General features: G+C 40.9%; 1 protein-coding gene across 4 annotated transcripts in view; it reads left to right on the top strand.

Moving 5' to 3' along the window:
• The window catches only part of abcc12 (ATP-binding cassette, sub-family C (CFTR/MRP), member 12), a 40,436-nt gene extending 21,972 nt beyond the window's left edge, over window positions 1-18,464 (top strand). For all 4 annotated transcript variants that reach the window (XM_085437438.1, XM_085437495.1, XM_085437558.1 and 1 more), the window contains 23 exons: window positions 178-326; window positions 597-704; window positions 1,140-1,352; window positions 1,436-1,507; window positions 3,052-3,176; window positions 4,976-5,048; window positions 8,503-8,706; window positions 10,368-10,502; window positions 10,735-10,843; window positions 11,773-11,823; window positions 12,047-12,145; window positions 12,237-12,340; window positions 13,197-13,379; window positions 13,495-13,721; window positions 13,812-13,949; window positions 14,103-14,292; window positions 14,377-14,466; window positions 14,573-14,762; window positions 15,186-15,345; window positions 15,424-15,502; window positions 17,364-17,477; window positions 17,726-17,890; window positions 18,002-18,464. In XM_085437438.1, the coding sequence (XP_085293564.1) occupies window positions 178-326; window positions 597-704; window positions 1,140-1,352; window positions 1,436-1,507; window positions 3,052-3,176; window positions 4,976-5,048; window positions 8,503-8,706; window positions 10,368-10,502; window positions 10,735-10,843; window positions 11,773-11,823; window positions 12,047-12,145; window positions 12,237-12,340; window positions 13,197-13,379; window positions 13,495-13,721; window positions 13,812-13,949; window positions 14,103-14,292; window positions 14,377-14,466; window positions 14,573-14,762; window positions 15,186-15,345; window positions 15,424-15,502; window positions 17,364-17,477; window positions 17,726-17,890; window positions 18,002-18,094 (3,071 nt within the window). In that variant the 3' untranslated portion in view covers window positions 18,095-18,464. The remainder of the gene's footprint in view (window positions 1-177; window positions 327-596; window positions 705-1,139; window positions 1,353-1,435; window positions 1,508-3,051; window positions 3,177-4,975; window positions 5,049-8,502; window positions 8,707-10,367; window positions 10,503-10,734; window positions 10,844-11,772; window positions 11,824-12,046; window positions 12,146-12,236; window positions 12,341-13,196; window positions 13,380-13,494; window positions 13,722-13,811; window positions 13,950-14,102; window positions 14,293-14,376; window positions 14,467-14,572; window positions 14,763-15,185; window positions 15,346-15,423; window positions 15,503-17,363; window positions 17,478-17,725; window positions 17,891-18,001) is intronic.
• The last annotated feature ends 961 nt before the right edge of the window (window positions 18,465-19,425 follow it).

The following is a 19,425-nucleotide window of genomic DNA, read 5'->3' as shown; positions in this document are numbered from 1 at the left end:
AGGTCTAGGTCTTCAGTCTGTACTCTTGGTAGTTTCTTGTTTAAAAAATGATCATAATGTAGTCATCTGAATGCCTTATTGCTCATTACTAAGGTGCTCACTAAAGAACTACAGTAAAGAAAAAAGGTAAGTCACTAAAGATAAAGTTAACTAATGAAAAACTTTTAATTCTTACAGGCTTAAGGAAAAATGAAAAGAAACAACTACAGAAGGTCAGTTATGTCCAGACTATTAATATAAGCATCGTCAACATCCTACCCGCCATTGCCACTATCCTCACCTTTCTGGTTCACACTTTGTTGGGGTTACCTCTCAGCACTTCTGATGTGAGTACTACAGCAGTATACTAAAACTGTACAGGCGGAAAAACACCTTTAACTAACATGTCAACTTAAAGTAACAAGTCTGAGATTCTGCAGTTCTGAAACTCAGACTGTTTGGATATGAGTCATAAGATAATGAAATAAAGGTTTATTGCATTCCTTTAATTGCGATTGTGCTAAACCAGATTGCTGTGGCCCATTTAATATCAACATGATTTTCTTGCATTCCATAATCATATATAGTGTCTTAACATAATTCTTTGTTTTTACTAGGCTTTTACCACAATTGGCATCTTCAACTGCATGAGGTTCTCCCTCTTTATCCTGCCCCCGTCTGTGAAGGCCACAGCTGAGGCTGTTGTAGCACTAAAACGATTAAGGGTAAATTATTTGTTTTGTGCCCTCTGTAACTGTTAACAATTCATGTAGTGACTCTATTGTGCTTTTTGTGTCTTTTGTCATATATATTCTTACACTGATGCATGCTCATATGAACACACTTTCAAATAATGAAGTCAGCATATGTACAAGCGAGCCAAAACCTCACAATTCAGACGTTTCTAAAATCACAGTTTTATTTTTTTTGTACTGCTGGCTGCCAGTGGCAGATGCTATGCATGATAAGGTCATCTCAGGTACACATCTTTTAAATATAAGATATATTGTCAACCTGCATCACAAATCTGGTTTAACGCTGCTTTGATTCCTGTCTTACTTTAACCCTTGCTTTTGTCACACCTTGTATCTGACTTTCATTCAGAAATATCAACAGAAAAACACAGATAAGCTTGTAAATGCTGTTTGTTGTTATTTCAGAAAATTTTGCTGATCCAGAATCCTGAGCCCTACCTGATGAAAAAGGTAGATAATGACTCGGCTATAGTGATGAAAAATGCTACATTTTCCTGGACCAGACCTGAAAGCCAGTCTTCCCCCCCACCCAGCACAGCCAGCGGAGTGTCAGAACACAAGACAGCTGAGACTGAATCCTCATCAGCATTGAAAAACATCTCCTTCACACTGCCTAAGGTGTGATTCAATTCTGATAATGATATCTCAGGTTATCTGCATTCTATTAAAAGTAAACTGATTGTCTCTGGTATTTCCCGAAGGGCAACCTGCTCGGTGTCTGTGGGAATGTGGGAAGTGGAAAGACATCACTGATTTCCAGCATTTTGGAACAGGTTGCTTTCTCTTTTGTGTTTTTGTCCTTTTCTGTTATTTTGTATCGTTTCTTTATAGTTTTCTTTTATTTATTTTTGTTCACTCTTTCGTTATTTGCATGCGTTGAGAAGATAGAACGAGGACCTTGAGGATTCAGTGAATGTAGACAGTGAGCGAAACAGGAGGACTGTTGGAGGAAAGTTTGTGAATCAGGAAGTGCAGGGGATTAATAAGAAGGTGAGGGCAGCTATGAAGAGGATGAAGACTTGAAAGGCATTTATGACCAGGGCAAGGGTGATGTGCAAAAGTGTAATAACCTTTTTCTTCTTTTTGTTTTGTTAGCTTGAAGACACGTTATTAGGCAAAACTTGTGCTAATGCTACTAGGATTCAGCTAATGTCTGTTATTTAAATGTAGTCGATTAAATAAGTCCTACTACTGGAGTTCATTTGCGAGGTTTATTCTTGCATGAAGGAATTCAGTCAGTACAAGGCATGCAGGATTGAAGTGAGGAATTCTCTGGAACAGGGGAAGCAGACCCCACCTGTATAGGTTGTTACCCTGTTGCAAGACAGAAAACTAGTCACCCTACACAGGTCAAACATAGTTCAACAGGATATATGTAGCAGATAAGCTAAACAAGTCTTATCAATCCAGAGACTAGAAGCAGGGCACTGTCTGAGTTGGGGAAATTCTGCATGCTTGCACTTCTTCTTCATGCAGGGGTCAAGCTGTATCTTAGTATATAACAAAACAATCTTCTACATATCTTATCTGCATAACACTTGTGTAGAAGGAAGCTGTTACAGTTTGTTTGCAAACATAGTAGTAATCTCCAACTTTATCTTCAGAATTATGTAGATGACAGAGAGTGATAAAGTTTTTGAGTCATACCATAAAGCTACAGGAAAAAATTGTTGAAGGTAGGTTAGTAAGAAAGGTGACGATCAGTGAGCAGAACAATGGCTTCATGCCAGGAAAGAGCATTATAGATTTGATGTTTGCTTTGAGATTGTTGACCGAGAAGTAGAGAGAAGGTAAGAAGAAGTTGCACTGTGTCTTTGTGTGAATCTAGAAAAGGTTTATGGTATGGTGTCACAAGACAAACTGTGGTGCTGCTGCACTTCTCTCAGTAGCAGAGAAATATGTTAGGGTGGTGCAAGACATGTACGAGGACAACGAGACAGTTGTGAGGTTTGTGGTAGGAGTGAAAATGGGATTATATCAATGAGTGGCTCTGAGCCTCTTCTTCTTTGCAGTGGTGATGGATATGCTGATAGAAAAGGTCAGGCAGAAGTCTCTGTGAACTAGGATGTATGCAGATGATACTGTGATCTTTATTAAGAGTGTGGAGCAGGTGGAAAAGAGCCTGGAGAGGTGGAAGTACACACTGGAGAGAAAAGGGATGAAAGTCAATACATATATATGAATAGGGCATACGATCAGCCTTGATAAGGTCTAACAAGAGACGAAGGAGGAGAAAGAAGAAGTTTTTACTATTTCTAACTGTACATAAAATGTCCAGTAAATATAGCTTTTCTGTCTCCTTGATTTTATCTTTTAGATGCACCTTCTTCGGGGCTCCATCACAGCCGATGGGACATTTGCTTACGTCTCCCAGCAGGCCTGGATTTTCCACGGAACTGTTCAAGAAAATATCCTCATGGGGGAACCTTTTGACCAAACCAAGTAATTGATAATTTAACATAAATCAGCGCTTGTCACTATTTTTGAGTAGCTAAGACTTGAATATGAAAAGAACAGGTATTATTATAAAATAAGGAGATTTCATTTGGGGCAATATGATTTTAGTTACTGCACCAACCAAGACTATGAAAATGAGGGCAAGCGTTTTAGATTTGACTATATATTCCCTGTGACTTTACCTTACATGAAAAATGTTTAACTAGGAGAAAGTTCATCTTATCTTTGTGAATTTGCATCTGATAAGAATGTAATAAAGGTGGAGGTCATCTTCATTATCTGACAGGGTTACAATAGGAAGTAGGGATGCACCGATACCACTTTTTTGGAAAACGAGTACGAGTACTTGCATTTCAGTACTCGCCGATACCGATACCAAGTACTTACTCATTGACAAATGCCAGCCATTTGACTTTCTGGTAGTAATAAGGGAAATGTATTTCATATTATATATATTGCATACATTTGTATTTGTGTATTTTAGTTACAAATATATAATATTTCAGATGTAAAATAATCTTACATTTAGTACTGTAGTTTATCATTGAATACCTATAGCACACAGACTTTACCTTGGGTCAAGTATGGTGGAGATGAAGTACAGTGGGTTGGTCTCGACGTCACTGAAGCGCTTCTTGACAGCTGCCTGTAAGGTTGCTTTCATTGCCTTGACGCCGTGGTCCTCATCTGTTTCTCTGTTTAGAAGTCTCACTAGCACAGTCACAGCTGGGATGACATCAGAGGCTAGTGCGTCATAGCTGCTCACTTTTTTAGTTAGTTCCTCAAAGGGGGCGAGGATGGCAACAGTCGTCTCCATAAGAGCCCATTGGTGAGCGGTGAGATAGTCAGGGAGTTCGTGCTCGGACACATACACCTCCAGCACTCGCTTTTGCTCAATGAGGGACTGGAGCATGTAATACGTGCTGTTCCAGCGCGTCTGTAGGTCCTGCTGCAGTCTCTTTATTGGCTGGTTGAGCTGTCCCTGAATGTCCTCGAGGCAGGAGTAGGCTAAGGCGGAATGTTTAAAATGCCCAACTAGTTTCCGTCCCACTGCTATAGCATCAGCTATGCTCCTCTGTGCTAATAAGCATGGGTAAATAAGCGTGGGTAAACTCTTTGTACTTGTTGTCGTGTTGGGGTTTTAGGTGCTTGATTAAATTACTTGTGTTAAATGCGCTACCTTTTGAGCCTCCTCTGGACAATTTCGCTGAGCACAATTTGCAGTCCGCCTTTGTTTTCACGTCTTCGTTCACTTTGAAATAGTTCCACACAGCTGACATGTCTCGCCTTGCCTTCTCCCCGCTCTGAACTGCAGCCGGGGCCTGGGGGCGGGCACTTGGCGCTTGTGATTAACCCCTTACATGCCGCTCAAACATAGACAGGTCTCAGACCGTGGTATCGGTTCCCAGGATCGGGGGACTTTTAATGAGTACGAGTACTTTAGAAAATGTGGTATCGAGGCCGATACCAGATACCGGTATCGGTGCATCCCTAATAGGAAGTTCAATTTAGTGATGGTGAGAAGGGAAACTTGCTGACCTCTGTAGTGTTGACTTAACAGAAAGTGAAAGGGCCCTTTCATAACCTCTCATAAACCACCAGGCACCATATGTCTGAGCAAATTAAAGGAATTCTTTTTCAAAGAAAAGTTTTCCAGAGACCAGTGCTTATCCTGATTACATATGTTATTGGACTCATTGGATTTTTAGAATTATTTAAATGGTTCTGTTCGATACACTATATTTCTCTCAATCAGGGCACTATCTTACATTGTCACTCCACAGATATGACAGGGTTGTGGATGTCTGTAGCCTCAGAGCTGACCTGAAGATTCTGCCATTCGGTGACCAAACTGAGGTAGGTGCTCTCTCTTTAACCTCCTAGGACCTGGCGTCCACATATGTGGACATCACATTTTGGGTTATTTAGACCAAAATAGGGCAGCATGGTGGCACAGTGGTTAGCACTGTTGCCGCACAGCAAGAAGGTCCTGAGTTCAATTCCACCATCAGGCCGGGGTCTTTCTGTGTGGGTTTGCATGTTCTCCCCGTGTTTGCGTGGGTTCCCTCCGGGTACTCCGGCTTCCTCCCACTGCCCAAGCTAGACATGCAGCTTGTGGGGATAGGTTAATTGGATAATCCAAATTGCCACTAGGTGTTAATGGTTGTCTGTCTCTGTGTGTTAGCCCTGCGACAGATTGGCGACCTGTCCAGGGTAGGGATGGGTACCGGTATCGGTTCTGACATAAACGGTAGTAACCAGACCGAAAAGCAGCGCACATTTCGGTGCTTTATTTCGGTGCTTTTCTTTCCTGAGCTGTGATACACTTTAGATTCTAGCCAATCATTTTACGTTTCCGAGGATAGTAGGCGGGTCCAGGTACTTTAGAGCAGAGCAACAGATTAAAAATGCCCAAGGCAAAGCGGTCAAAAGTCTGGCTGTATTTCACAGCAAAAGATGCAAACTCAGCAGCCTGCAACAAATGCTTTAAGGTGATACTGTGCAAAGGAGCTAACACCTCGAATCTGATGAAACACCTGGCGACGCATAGCGTTTTTTTTAAAAAGCAAAGAAATGCACCGTATTTAATGGCAGCAGCAGCCGTTCTTCTCTGCGTGAGTAGCTTAATGTTGCTCGTGTGTAATTTACCTTTAGTAGGCTAACCACGTTATTACATTAATGCATGTAAGGTGAACTAGCAAACATCATCATAGCTACATGCGGCTGTCTTCTTGTTTGATGGCAGATACTCCCTTCACCCTGGCCAAAAAGGCTAAAATGACCAAAGAAAAAGTGGAAAACAGTTACTGTAAACATGAGAGGTTTTTGGACAAAGTTTGTGTTTTTTCCATTGTTTAAGCACTGCTTCCAGCCAAGAGCAATACCATATATGCCCCATAGCTGCAGAAAAGGCTAACATTGCTATCTTTTTACAAAAAAAACAGCTGAACATGAGAGGTTTTTGGACCAATTTTGTGTTCTCCATTCTTTAAGCACCGGTTTGAGCACCGGTTTGAGCACCGTTTAAGCACCGGCACCGTTTCAAAAGTACCGGTTTGGTACTGGTATCGGATAAAACCTAAACGATACTCATCCCTAGTCCAGGGTGTACCCCGCCTTTCGCCCTATGACAGCTGGGATAGGCTCCAGCGCCCACCGCGACCCTGAAAACGGATAAGCGGAAGCGAATGGATGGATGGATAGACCAAAATACTCAATTTTGCTCTACATGGGCCTGATATCCACTTACGAGGACATTATAATGCTACTGTTCTATCAAAATTTTAAACAAATATCCTCATTTGTGGCTCTTATCTTTCTTAAAAACAAAAATAAGGTAAAAAAAAAAAAATCTGGTAATTCTTTGTTTTTACATTCATCGGGTCCCAATCAGCCCAAATATCAAAGAGAAATTAAAAATGCATGTCGTGAAAGAGTTCGGGTCTTAGGAGGTTAAACTGTCAAAGAAATTCATTGAAAGTCCTTATCTGCATAAACAAGTATCTGCTAGATAAGTAGAAAAAAAAGCCTTGTGTCATGTGTCCTAGTCGTTTAAACATACAATTCAACAAAGTCCAAAATAAATAATGAGCTATTTGTCAGTCTGCCCCAGGGCAGCTGTGGCTACAACTGTAGCTGCCTCCACCAGTGTGTGAATGTGTGTGTGAATGGGTGGATGACTGGGTGTGTAAAGCACTTTGGGGTCCCTAGGGGGGACTAGTAAAAGCGCTATACAAATACAGGCCATTTACCATTTGAAGTTAAACAAACTGTAACAATCATATCTCCCCTCCAGCAACTACTATGTGAAGATAAAGGAGGGTATATTGAGACTAGGGCTGCTCAATTAATCGAATTTTAATCACGATTACGATCTGGGCTTTCAACAATCATTAAAAATGACTGAGCCGATTATTAGCCCCTCCCTCATTTTTCCGCGACACGTTAAAGGCCGGTCCGTGAAAATATTGTCGGGCATAAACCGGTCCATGGCGCAAAAAAGGGTGGAGACCGCTGATTAAGAGGACCCGAGGGAAGCTCGGAAAGCTAAGCAGAAGTTATTTGGAGAGGAGAGTGACTGCCGTTGGTTGAAAAGAGAGGTAAAAAAAACTTCAGTGGTGTTGCACACTATTTTATATTATTTTTTAAAGTCATTATTCAATACGTTGTTATTGTTAACCCTTTAAAGCCGGTCCGAGCTGCACGCTCTGTTTTGTGTAACTATTTTTAAATTCCTGAAGAACCTGAACCGTGTAAGCTAGCGCAATAATTTTTTTTTGCATATGAAACCAGAGGAGTTGTACTTGACATCAGCTTGTCCTCGGTCACGGTTTCGTTCCACATATAGCTTTGCAAAAATTGCATAAAAAGCGCTTGCAGGAACAAAAACATAATATTCCAGAAACACGCTTTGCCGATCCAATCAGCTGTTCGTAACACTTCCCACAGTGAAACAGATGTCAGCGCGAACTATCGCATGTCCGCCATTTCCTGCCCGAAACCGGAAGTGACGTCATTTTCGCGGAAAATTTAGTTTTTTACTTGTAGGCCTTAAAAGCCTATACTGGTGTTTTTATAAGTCATGTTTGACTTTTCTGAATAGTTTCTGTGATGCTTAGAACTCGAATTGCACTGCTGGAAATAGTTTATTTTGATGCACATGCTGTTTTCTTTGCAAATTTGCATCATAGGATTGTTTTTTCGTTTTTCCTGCAGTATATAAAAATTGGTGTATCTCCAAAATAAAACTATGAAGACACTCAAAATAAATTTCCTGTTGTTGTAAACTATTTTTTGCAACTTTTTTGTATTTAAAGTTTTGAGGGATAAACCTCTTAAATTTCTCCAAGTAGAAATATATGTAAAAAACAAAACAAAAATGATTTTCAATTTTTTTGTAGTTTATTGCACTTTTTTGCAATTAATGTAGTTACTATGGACTTAATGCATACATATTATTAAAATATGGGCTATAACAGTTGTATAGCAACTTGAAATGCTCCCACAAATGGCACTACAACATGTAAAAAAATAATATAAGCTCTGGCGGACTTGGTTCTATAGTAGGTCGTAAGGGTTAAATAAATATCGTCAAATAATCGAGATCTCAATTTCAGTGAAAATAATCGTGATTATCATTTTTGCCATAATCGAGCAGCCCTAATTGAGACAGAATAATGCCATAGTGTTGTATGGAATAAATGCACTAGTATAATGTAATGAATTACAATATTTAAAATATAATACCATCTCTTCCATAAAGATTGAGTAAATTTCTGGATTATATTAAGTCTTACTGACATTTTGTCAGATTGGGGAGCGGGGGCTTAATCTGTCAGGGGGACAGAAGCAGAGGATCAGCCTGGCCAGAGCAGTCTACTCCAACAAGGACATCTTCCTCCTTGACGATCCTCTATCTGCTGTTGACGCTCATGTGGGGAAACATATTTTTGAAGAATGCATAAAGAAGGAACTCCAAGGAAAATCTGTCATACTGGTTACACACCAGCTCCAGGTAAGAACACGGTTTCATTCTTTAGTGCTTTCACTAAAGAATAACACTAAATGACAAGAACAACTGATGTAAGCAGTTAAAAGAAGACTTTCCTGACCATATATATTGTAATTTTACAGTCAGAGGCCATGTCTTACCATGACAGGAAGAATAGAAAAACATCCGTTAATGTTTTATAAAAATCACTATATTCCATTTTGTTAATCTGTATAAAAACCAAAGTGAAAAATTAACCAGGTTACTTGATGGATCATAGCTTGGTCTGAGACTCTGAAATCTGGAAATCAGATTTCATGAATATGAATATACATATTCATGAAATTAATATGCATATTGTCTAAAATTGTATTTTTAAATATGACATTTTGGACCATGTCCCTATTGCCAGTCTTGGCAGCCGGGGGTCAGTCCGCCAGGGCCTCCGCTCCTGGCCGCCACCCGGCACACAATGCACCCGACCCCTATGGCGCCTCCTGCGGGTGGTGGGCCTGCGGGAGGATGGGCCCATGTCTCCTCTTCGGGCTGTGCCCGGCCGGGCCCCATGGACTAAGGCCCGGCCACCAGACGCTCGCCCTCGGGCACCCTCCCCGGGCCTGGCTCCAGGGCGGGGCCCCGGTAACCCTATCCCGGGCAGGGTAAACTGTTCCCTCGCTGTCCTTTTCATAAGGGTCTTCAGAATCGCTCTTTGTCTGGTCCCTCACCCAGGGCCAATTTGCCATGGGAGACCCTACCAGGGGGCAAAAGCCCCCAGACAACATAGCCCCTGGGATCCCTGGGACACACAAACCCCTCCACCACGATAAGGTAGCGATTCAAGGAGGGGCCGGAGATCGACAGACGGATTGGGGCTGCAGCTGCAGTAATGCGGATGCTGCACCGGTCCGTCGTGGTGAAGAGGGAGCTGAGTGTAAAAGCGAAGCTCTCAATTTACCGGTCGATCTACGTCCCTACCCTCACCTATGGCCACGAGCTGTGGGTAGTGACCGAAAGAACGAGATCGCGGATACAAGCGGCAGAAATGAGCTTCCTCCGAAGGGTGGCTGGCCTCTCCCTTAGAGATAGGGTGAGAAGTTCGGCCATCCGGGAGGGGCTCAGGGTAGAGCAGCTGCTGCTCCACATCGAAAGGAGCCAGCTGAGGTGGTTCGGGCATCTGACAAGGATGCCCCCTGGGCGCCTCCTGGGTGAGGTGTTCCAGGCATGTCCCACCGGGAGGAGGCCCCGGGGCAGACCCAGGACACGCTGGAGAGATTATATCTCTCGGCTGGCCTGGGAACGCCTTGGTATTCCCTCGGATAAGCTGGAGGAGGTGGCTGGGGAGAGGGAGGTCTGGGCCTCTTTGCTTAGGCTGCTGCCCCCGCGACCCGGCCCCGGATAAAGCGGATGAAGATGGATGGATGGACATTTTGGACCAATTCAGTCAAATCTGAAAAAACCTAGAAGGCATTCTTGGCTAATAGTTTACCTACTAATCATAAGTCACTAATCTGAGGAAGAGTATTTGACTGGTGCTCTTACCCGTGAGTTCTAAGCCATTTCGTAAGTCACGCTACTGGAGATAAGAACATCTGTCAAATGACATAAATATGTACGTACATGTGATTATAGTTTTGAACAGGTCTGTAGATTTTGTTGCCACAGTTGTTCTCACTTATGCTTGCTAGTATTTGGAGTTCTGTGATGACATCCTGGTTCTGGATGACGGGGAGATCAGGGAGGCCGGAAACCACCAAACCTTGATGAACGCCAGCGGACGCTATGCTCAGCTCATCACCAATTACCAGATGGAACAGTCCAAAGTAAGTATACCCTAAATTAAAAGCATGCATCTTGTACCTCTTCTATTTTTATCTTTGATTCTTATTATTATGTTCCTGCAAACCACCTCACCTGTTCTTTATTGTTTTATTATGTCAAAAACAATAAACTTAATGATCAGTTGTAAAACAAGGTACAAATCATTCCATTTGTGGTTATACGTTTGTACGGGCTGTGCTGTAATGCTGTGTTCCTGATATTCTTGCTTGTCAGACTCAGAATGAGGAGGGAGAGGAAGAGGAGGATTTATCATCCCAAGATGCCCCTGAGTTGAAAGAGGTTGAGCTCAGATATCGTGCAGACAGTGGGATGGCAAACCCTGGTAAAAAAAACTAGGAAGAAAATCATTTTAATAATTTGAACTTTTTGGGTGTTTTTGAATTCATGACAGACTTTACATGTTTTAGTAGTGATTTGATTTGATTTGATTTAGTTGTGCTTTTTTGAATACGGTGGGATTTTTGTTTTTTCACTGTCCAGAGACCAGTGTTCAGGGGGATGACGCTGACACTTTCTAAATGTTGCTGTGCCAATGCACGTGCAGTGTTGACACATCAGTACTTTTGATTGTTAAAGAGCAACTGTATAACCAGGGACAGGTCAAAGTTTTGTAAAGCAAAAACAAGGCCTTGTAAAGTAATAACAGACAGGGCAGCAAACTTGTTGACCTGGCTGTTTTTGCTATATACCCATATTATAAGTTCTTGTGACTTCGTACCAAAAACATGACCTGTGAAGGTCATGACATAACATTACTATCATATTTATATGCATCATTGACCCATCTTCATTGGCCCATCTTCATTGGCCCATCTGTAACCGGAAGGTCGCCGGTTCGATCCCCGGGCTCTCTGTCCTGGTCGTTGTGTCCTTGGGCAAGACACTTTACCCTACCGCATACTGGTGTTGGCCAGAGAGGCCGATGGCGCGATATGGCAGCCTCGCTTCTGTCAGTCTGCCCCAGGGCAGCTGTGGCTACAACTGTAGCTTGCCTCCACCAGTGTGTGAATGCAAGAGTGAATGAATAGTGGCATTGTAAAGCGCTTTATAAATCCATTATTATTATTATTTAAAGTGACTCTTCCCTCTATGGATACAATGTATACAAGTGATCAGTTTCCAGATTTCCTTGCTGTAGGGGTCTGTGGTTCAACTCTTTGCAGTTATGTCTTACAATATGTGGACAATGATAATTTAAGTCAATTTTTGTGATTAGTAGAATGATAAAATTACTTCTATTCTTCCTTTCAGCATTTGACATGTCAGATGAAAAGGATCATGAAACAACAGCTGAGCAAAAGCGTAAGTCTTTAAAGTTCACTTAATTCTGAGTGTCATCCCACCATTTGTCAGCTGTTTCACTATTACATATTTAGTTGTTATGTGATCCCCTTTTTTACACCAAGCAATACTTTAGATTTTTTAAATATTTTTTATAATGGAAATGCACATGTGATGCATGTCAATGCAAATGGAAGTCACTAATCCTGTTACGACTCTATTAAAATATTTTCCCTGTTTTAAGCTCCTGTCAAGTCTGATGACCAGCTGGTCCATCAAGAGTCCTCCACAGAGGGTGCTGTCTCCTTAAGAACCTACCACCGGTACTGTCAAGCAGCTGGAGGTCTGATATAACACACACATGCATTTACATGATTTTAAGCAATAATGTACCAATATGTACTTAATAGTTGTGCTGCAACTCTTTGCTACAGGCTACATTCTCGTCTTTCTCACTGTCCTGAACATTGTCCTGATGATTGGATCCACAGCCTTCAGCAACTGGTGGCTCAGCTTCTGGCTTGGAAAGGGTAATGGGGTGAGAATCCTCTCTCTCTAGCATTCACACAAAAATAATCTCATCATGCATAAACAGCTTGGGTGAAATGACTATGAGCTCTCAGTCACTGTGTAGCCTAACACAAGTGAATCCAATAAAGATGATTACAAGCACCAGAAGGTACATTGTTTCAAGTAAGATTGCCCGTGTTAGCCAGTCTCTTTAAAATTAGAGGGTTACAATGGACTTAAGGTCAAACCTTGAATTTTTGGCTTTTTCCAGGCTATCTCAGCTTTTAAGTAACCCACAAATACTTACTAGTGATGAGTTCAGGTGGTGGTCAAGTGAGGTCTGTGAGAGTTAGTGCTCTTTGGCCTTGAGCAGTTCTTATTAAGATCAGATTATTGGATGTGCTCATTATACTGCTGCAGTGTGAATCTTTTACAGGGTCCAGCATACCTGTAAAGAACAGAGTGCTAACTGAATGGTCTGGGCAGAACCAATGTGATGAAGAACATAATATTCCAGCTTGCACATTTCTTAGTGGTACACTCTCGTATTATTCCAGCCTATCAGTACACAGAATACTGGCACATCTTAGTCTACTCATTACGCTTGTTTAGCTTGAGCCTAACCCTAACCATGCTCCAACAGCATTACTGCTAAAAATTGTTCTTTAACAGTACTTTTGCATGCTGGAGTGTTATGTTCTTTATTTAGCAAATTCTGGATCTGGAAAGAAATTAGTTTCCATGCACTGCTGTATTAGAAAACTGCTCTCTAGCTGTGTCTTGTCATTCAAGATGACAGTTCAAGAAAGACCCACTGAAACGATAGACACGCCAAGTCCACTCTCTCTCCACTAACAAAAGATATTTTGTCTGTTTTATCGAAGTCATCGACTAACCCAGGTTCAGATCCAGGTGACATCTCAAAAAATCCAGACCTGCACTATTACCAAACGATTTATGGTGTGATGATGCTCATCATGGTGGTACTTGCCCTCATCAACTGCTTCTTTTATACTTACGTCACCTTGAGGGCCTCCTGCAAACTCCACAACACAATGTTCAAGAAGGTACCAAGAAATAATCCCCAGTGTTTACCATCCAACATGACCAATTGAAACACAGATTAACTGCTCAATGATTCAAAGAATGATTATTTTTGTTGTTTGTATTTTCCTCTCACAGATTTTTGGCAGTCCAATGAGTTTCTTCGACACAACTCCAACAGGCCGAATTCTAAACCGTTTCTCTAAAGATCAAGAGGAGGTGGACACTATGCTTCCTCTTGTCATGGATTCTTTCCTGCAGTATTGTCTTCACGTCACATTCACAATTATCATCATCGCATCCGTTTTTCCATACATGCTTGTGGCTGTAGTCATCATGGGAGCTTTGTTTACCCTCATTCTGTTGTGAGTTAAGTTTTAAAAATTGTCTTAGTGCGAGAGCAGATAGTTGTTTAAGGTACAGTTTGCTCAACATTTGTTTGAATTTATCTGCAGCCTATTCCAAAGGGGTATTCGTCTTATGAAGAAGATGGAAAATATCAGCCGTTCTCCCTGTATCTCACTAACGACTTCTACACTGCAGGGCCTCAGCACCATCCATGCTTACAACACAAGAAACAGTCACATAGAAATGTAAGACACCAGAACTCTTTCACAGAAACAAATAAAAGGCTCTCTATTACTGGTCGTAATAGTAAATAATGTGTTCTTCTGTAAATATCTGTAAATGATGTGGTCTTTGATCGGTGCTCTCAACTCTCATCACGTCGTTGTGTCATATTGTAGGTTCAAGTCCCTGAATGACATCAACTCCAATCACTTTTTATTGTTTCATTCTGGCACCCGGTGGCTTTCTTTCTGGCTGGACTTCATGGCTGCTATTATGACCTTGTTGGTGTCTCTGTTTGTAGTGCTTAGCAGTAATGACTTTATCGCTCCATCCTTGAAAGGCCTGGCCATAACCTATACCATACAGGTAAATAAGGAGAGCAGAGTTATACGTCTAAGTCATGTTGAAATGTGTGTTTGTGTTTTGTTAGAACTTTTGCGTATTGTCCAGTTGACAGGCTTGCTTCAATATGTAGTAAGACTGTCAACGGAAGTGGAAGCAAGGTTCAACTCAGTGGAGCGACTGCAGGAATACATCATGGTCAGATTTCTCTCCGGAAACGATCCATCTTTCATTGTTTTGCCAAGACCAAACCCCAAATTCCCTCTGTTTGCCTCACTCAAAAAATAAACTTTTTTATTTGCAGGATTGTAAATCTGAGGCCCCCAGGCATGTTAAAGAGGCTCAGATCCCACAGGACTGGCCTAGCAATGGGGGCGTCTCCTTCAAAGACTATAAGATGAGGTACAGAGAGAATACACCAATCGTCCTAAATGGCCTTGATTTCCACATTCAACCTGGAGAGAAGCTGGGGATCGTGGGAAGGACTGGCTCTGGTAAGGCTCTGGGTTCAGTAGCTGTTTCTCTTGTTGATTTCATCTAGTCTTTGGGTGATGATGATTTACAACAATACACCCTAGAAATGATGATAAATACATGAACTCGTTTTTCAACATCACTCTGAGACAGACAATTTAATCTTAGAGCAGTGGTTCTTAACCTGGGTTCGATCGAACCCTAAATATGTGTTTTGTTAGAACTTTTGCATTCGGTGAGTCGGTCTCAGGGGTTCGGCAGAGCCTCCGCCATGACATGCATGGCTCATTTTGCACAGTTTCCTTTTTTTGGGAAACAGGGTTGTAATTATTATAGCAGTGAATTCCTAATTATTCCATAGTGCAGATTACAATTTTAATCAGCTCTTCTCAACAGCTATAGTGTAATATTCAGCTACTCTGCTCTGTGCTTTGTGTCTGTAGGGAAATCCTCTTTAGGAGTAGCTCTATTCAGACTAGTAGAGCCTGCAGCAGGAACCATAAAGATAGACGGAGTTGATATTATGTCCATTGGCCTGCAGGATTTGCGCAGCAAGTTGTCCATCATCCCTCAGGACCCTGTGCTGTTCATCGGTACAGTAAGGTAGTGAACCAGAAGTACAGAATCACACACTGATTTTACTCCTGCATGTCAGTCACTAAAGAGCTGTTTTTCCTACAGGTACAACCTAGACCCGTTTAATAACTACACTGATGAGGAGATTTGGGCAGCACTGGAGAAGACCTATATAAAGGACTCAGTATGTTATCAGTATTGTATAGTCTTATTGTTTGTTTTGCCACTTGCTTTTATCCAAGATTTTGCTTTGACAAAAACTAAAACCCACAACGCGTAAGACTGCAGTCTCTGTGACACGTCTGATATAGCCCTAAAAGAAAATGGAATAGCCCTAGAGCCAAACATATATTTTATGTTCATTTTTTTGACACATCCTATGTTCATGTTGTTCATGACGTTTATTTAGTTTTACTTCTGTTCTTTGTTTCCTTTAATTAGCTATCAGTTATTAGATTTTTAACAATTTTTCTGCCACTGGCCAGTATTGTTTACTCTCTGACGAGCTCTGCATATTTACTTTATCTTTGCATTGAAAATTTGGAATTTGGACTTTTTCCTCCAGTGCCCTACATTTAGTTCACCTTCCTCTGTGTACAATTATAGTACCATCTGTCCAGGCACATGTTTTTCCGCAGAGGAAAACAACTCTCTAGCAGTTATTAATGGCACCACTAATGCTGACTAATGTTGCGCTCATGCCGTGAACCTGGAAGTAATAAACCCTAAAGATTTTTATTACAACAAGTTTGATAAGGTTCTGGCATGTCTAAATGTTTATCACAGAATACACTCAGGAACAGTGTTGGTCAAGTTACTTGAAATAAGTAATCAGTAACTAATTACTGATTACTTCCCCCAAAAGTAATCCCGTTACTTTATTGATTACTTATTTTCAAAAGTTATTAATTACTTAGCTACTTTTTAAAAAACACTATTTACAACCTGAATAGGTAATAAAGCAATAGCTCTTTCAGCCCAAATCTAATTTCTGCATAATCCATCATACAAAATGTAATCAAATGGAAAAGTAAATTTTTTAAACTTGTTTTATCAGTTTTAATCTTTTAACTTTATGCATCAAGCGAAAATTTTATTATATGCACCATTCTCTGACTGGAAGAAATTAGTTTAACATTTAAACCTATTTTCTGCACATTCCAGCACATAAAATAAAATATTTTTTTGTGTTAACACTCACTCTTTCAAATAGATGCAAGTAAAACACAGCAGAAAATAAATAAAGTCAAAGACTAGCAGTCCTTCTGCTCTATTTTCACCTGTAAAGCAGGAGTGGCGTAGGCGGAGGTTTGCCCTGGTGCAGGTGTGCCGCACCAGTCAGTTGAAGAATCCGCGAGTTTCTCTGTGAATTTCCCATTACGTCATAGCGCACTCGGTGCTTGCTTGGAAGTTTAGGGTTTTTTTTTTCGCTGAACACGCACAACAGACACTAATGTTTTTGTCACTTTTTATGGAATCAAACTTAAAGGTCAGTGCTTCCACGCTTTAAACGCTGCACGCTCATACTCTCTCCCGCACTCGATATATGATCCATTGTTGATCTGCACACAGCTGCTGTCACGAACGTCGCACTCGCTTACGTCACTGTCATGAGACATTCTCGCCAAAAAAAAAAAAATCAAAAAAAAAAAATCACGGGTTTAGTAACAAGGTAACGCAGCGTTTCTACGGGAAAGTAACGGTAATCTAATTACCAAGTAACCCGTTACTGCCCATCTCTGCTCAGGAATTCCTTTCTGGCAAAAATGAACTGTAGTAGTCCTTAATCCAAGACTAGCATGGGGGTTGCAAGCCAATCTCACTGGCTCTCCAGCCCGAGGCACCGTCCCAGAATCCTTATGCTGCTCCTGTTTAACTGCAGATAGTCTTTCCATACAAGAGTTCAAACTTTTGATTGCCTTGCCTTAGGCAAGGATTATACGACTTTGTAGTTTATTTTGTGGGCTTTTTTGCTGCGAATATCCTCTTTCTGTTAGCCTGAGGGGTATGAATGGCAGTACCAAAATATGATTTTGTTCCATCAGATCTCCAAGCTGGAAGAAAGGCTACAGGCACCAGTGTTGGAAAATGGAGAGAACTTCTCTGTTGGTGAGAGACAACTGATGTGTATGGCTAGGGCTCTACTCCGTAACTCCAAGGTGTGTACACACATAACACCTTCTTGATGATACTAAATTTAATTTGCAAATACAGTTTATTGGCTGGGATACTGCTGCCACATTAGCTTGTGATGCCTCTACCAATATTTCCATTAATTATTTACCATTGCGTGCATTCAAAGTGTATAATAACATAAGCACTGTAAACATTTTTGTATTTTATGACACTTTTGCCATCCACCGCTTTCTTCTTTCTAACCACCATTACGCTGGTTATTTTTTGGCAGATTATTCTTTTAGACGAAGCCACAGCATCCATCGATTCAGAAACAGATGCTCTCATTCAAAACACCATCAAAGAGGCCTTTAAAGACTGCACCATGCTCACCATAGCGCATCGCATCAACACTGTTATGCATGCAGATCGTATTCTGGTCATGGACAATGGACAGGTACCCAAACCCCCCCCAAAAAAAAAAAAAAAAAACAATCCACAAATGAACACAAATCAAAGATGATTACACAATCTTTAACTTAAACTCACTAAGTGTTCTGTTCGACAGGTGGCAGAATTAGACCATCCAGATGTGCTGAAGCAACGGCCAGACTCTCTGTTCTCATCACTCCTGACAGCTGCTAATACAGTAAACTCCTGAACAGAAGGACAACCAAAAAACTGCTGCATAGTAGTCACTGGGCATGTTCATAACAGTTATCCATATACACAGCTATATCGAAGTCTGTACTGTGATACTACACTCTTTTCTGGTGTGCTTGTATGAGATGTAACTGAGCAGCAGAGATGGAAACTGATAACAGTGCAGGAAAGACAACATAACTATTTACAAAGTTCAAAAACTATGCATTTATCTCTCCTGTCTGCTGATACTAAACAATGAGCACTGTACTTTACTGGGTTTCTCTTCATATTTCGAATGAGATGACTTCTTATGCACGTTATAGTTTAATTATGTTATGTATTTCCCAAGTCTTTCTTTGCTGCTATTAAATGTAATTTAAATCCTGTTTTTTTGTGTGACATTTAAAAAAAAAAAAAAACCATGGTAAATTTCATAGTGTAGGTATATACAGATGACCCTGATAAGATCTGTGCTAATAAATTACTTAAATTTGTGTTTCAGTATTAATTGGTATTTTAAAAAAAGAAATTATATATACAGCGAGATTACCTTTATTTTAAACAGGTTGTGGGGCTACGAGGGCACCAGCAACCCTATGCTGGATATGCAGTTAACAAACGTATGGATGAATTGGGGTTACAAGTGTATCTATATGCTGCCACCTGCTGGCTGCATCCTGCTGCATGTCACCAAAGCTGCTGCCCAAAACTCAGCAAATGTAACTAAATAAATTGTAGTTTTGTTTCATGAGTGACAGTTGGTGACATAGGACAGTTAAATAATAAAGCCAACAAATCTCTTATCAGCAGTGTATTTCCAAAGCAGCTGGAAAGAATATATTCTAGGAAGAAATCACGGCTTTCACTGGAGATTTTACAGCATTAACACCACCTGTAGGTGCTGTGAGGAGAGCTAGCATGCTTAACCTTTCAATGTAAATCTATGCCAAATATCTTTATATTAAAAACAAAACAACAATTTCAGATGTTTTACTCCAACTAGTAAATCTAATGTTAGCGATTTTGTTCTTTTTTAACTTCTAAGGCTCGGGATTAAAAGGTGAGGTGGTGGAGGAGACAACACATATACAGGGCACATGACAAAAGAAAAGCAAGCAATTTATCATTGTTAGTGGTTTACAAAACAAATGAAAAACTCAAAGATGTCACAACAAATAAAAATCTGCTAGCGCTAGCATAAATAAAACTCAGTTATTGGCTGAGTGACAGGTCCCGACCTCTTAGTTCCGCCCTTCACACCATCTGATCCTATTGGCTGAGTTCTGAGTCCTATAGCCAATGGATGCACTCCAGGGCATATATAAGCTGACTTTGTAATTGGTTTTA

This window comes from Copadichromis virginalis, linkage group LG1 (assembly GCF_057382275.1).
Source record: "Copadichromis virginalis isolate Kocher_CV1m ecotype Utaka linkage group LG1, C_Virginalis_male_GT1.1, whole genome shotgun sequence".
Lineage (NCBI taxonomy): Eukaryota > Metazoa > Chordata > Actinopteri > Cichliformes > Cichlidae > Copadichromis > Copadichromis virginalis.
The sequence above is the reverse complement of the archived record's forward strand: the minus strand, read 5'-3'. Positions and strand labels throughout refer to the sequence as shown.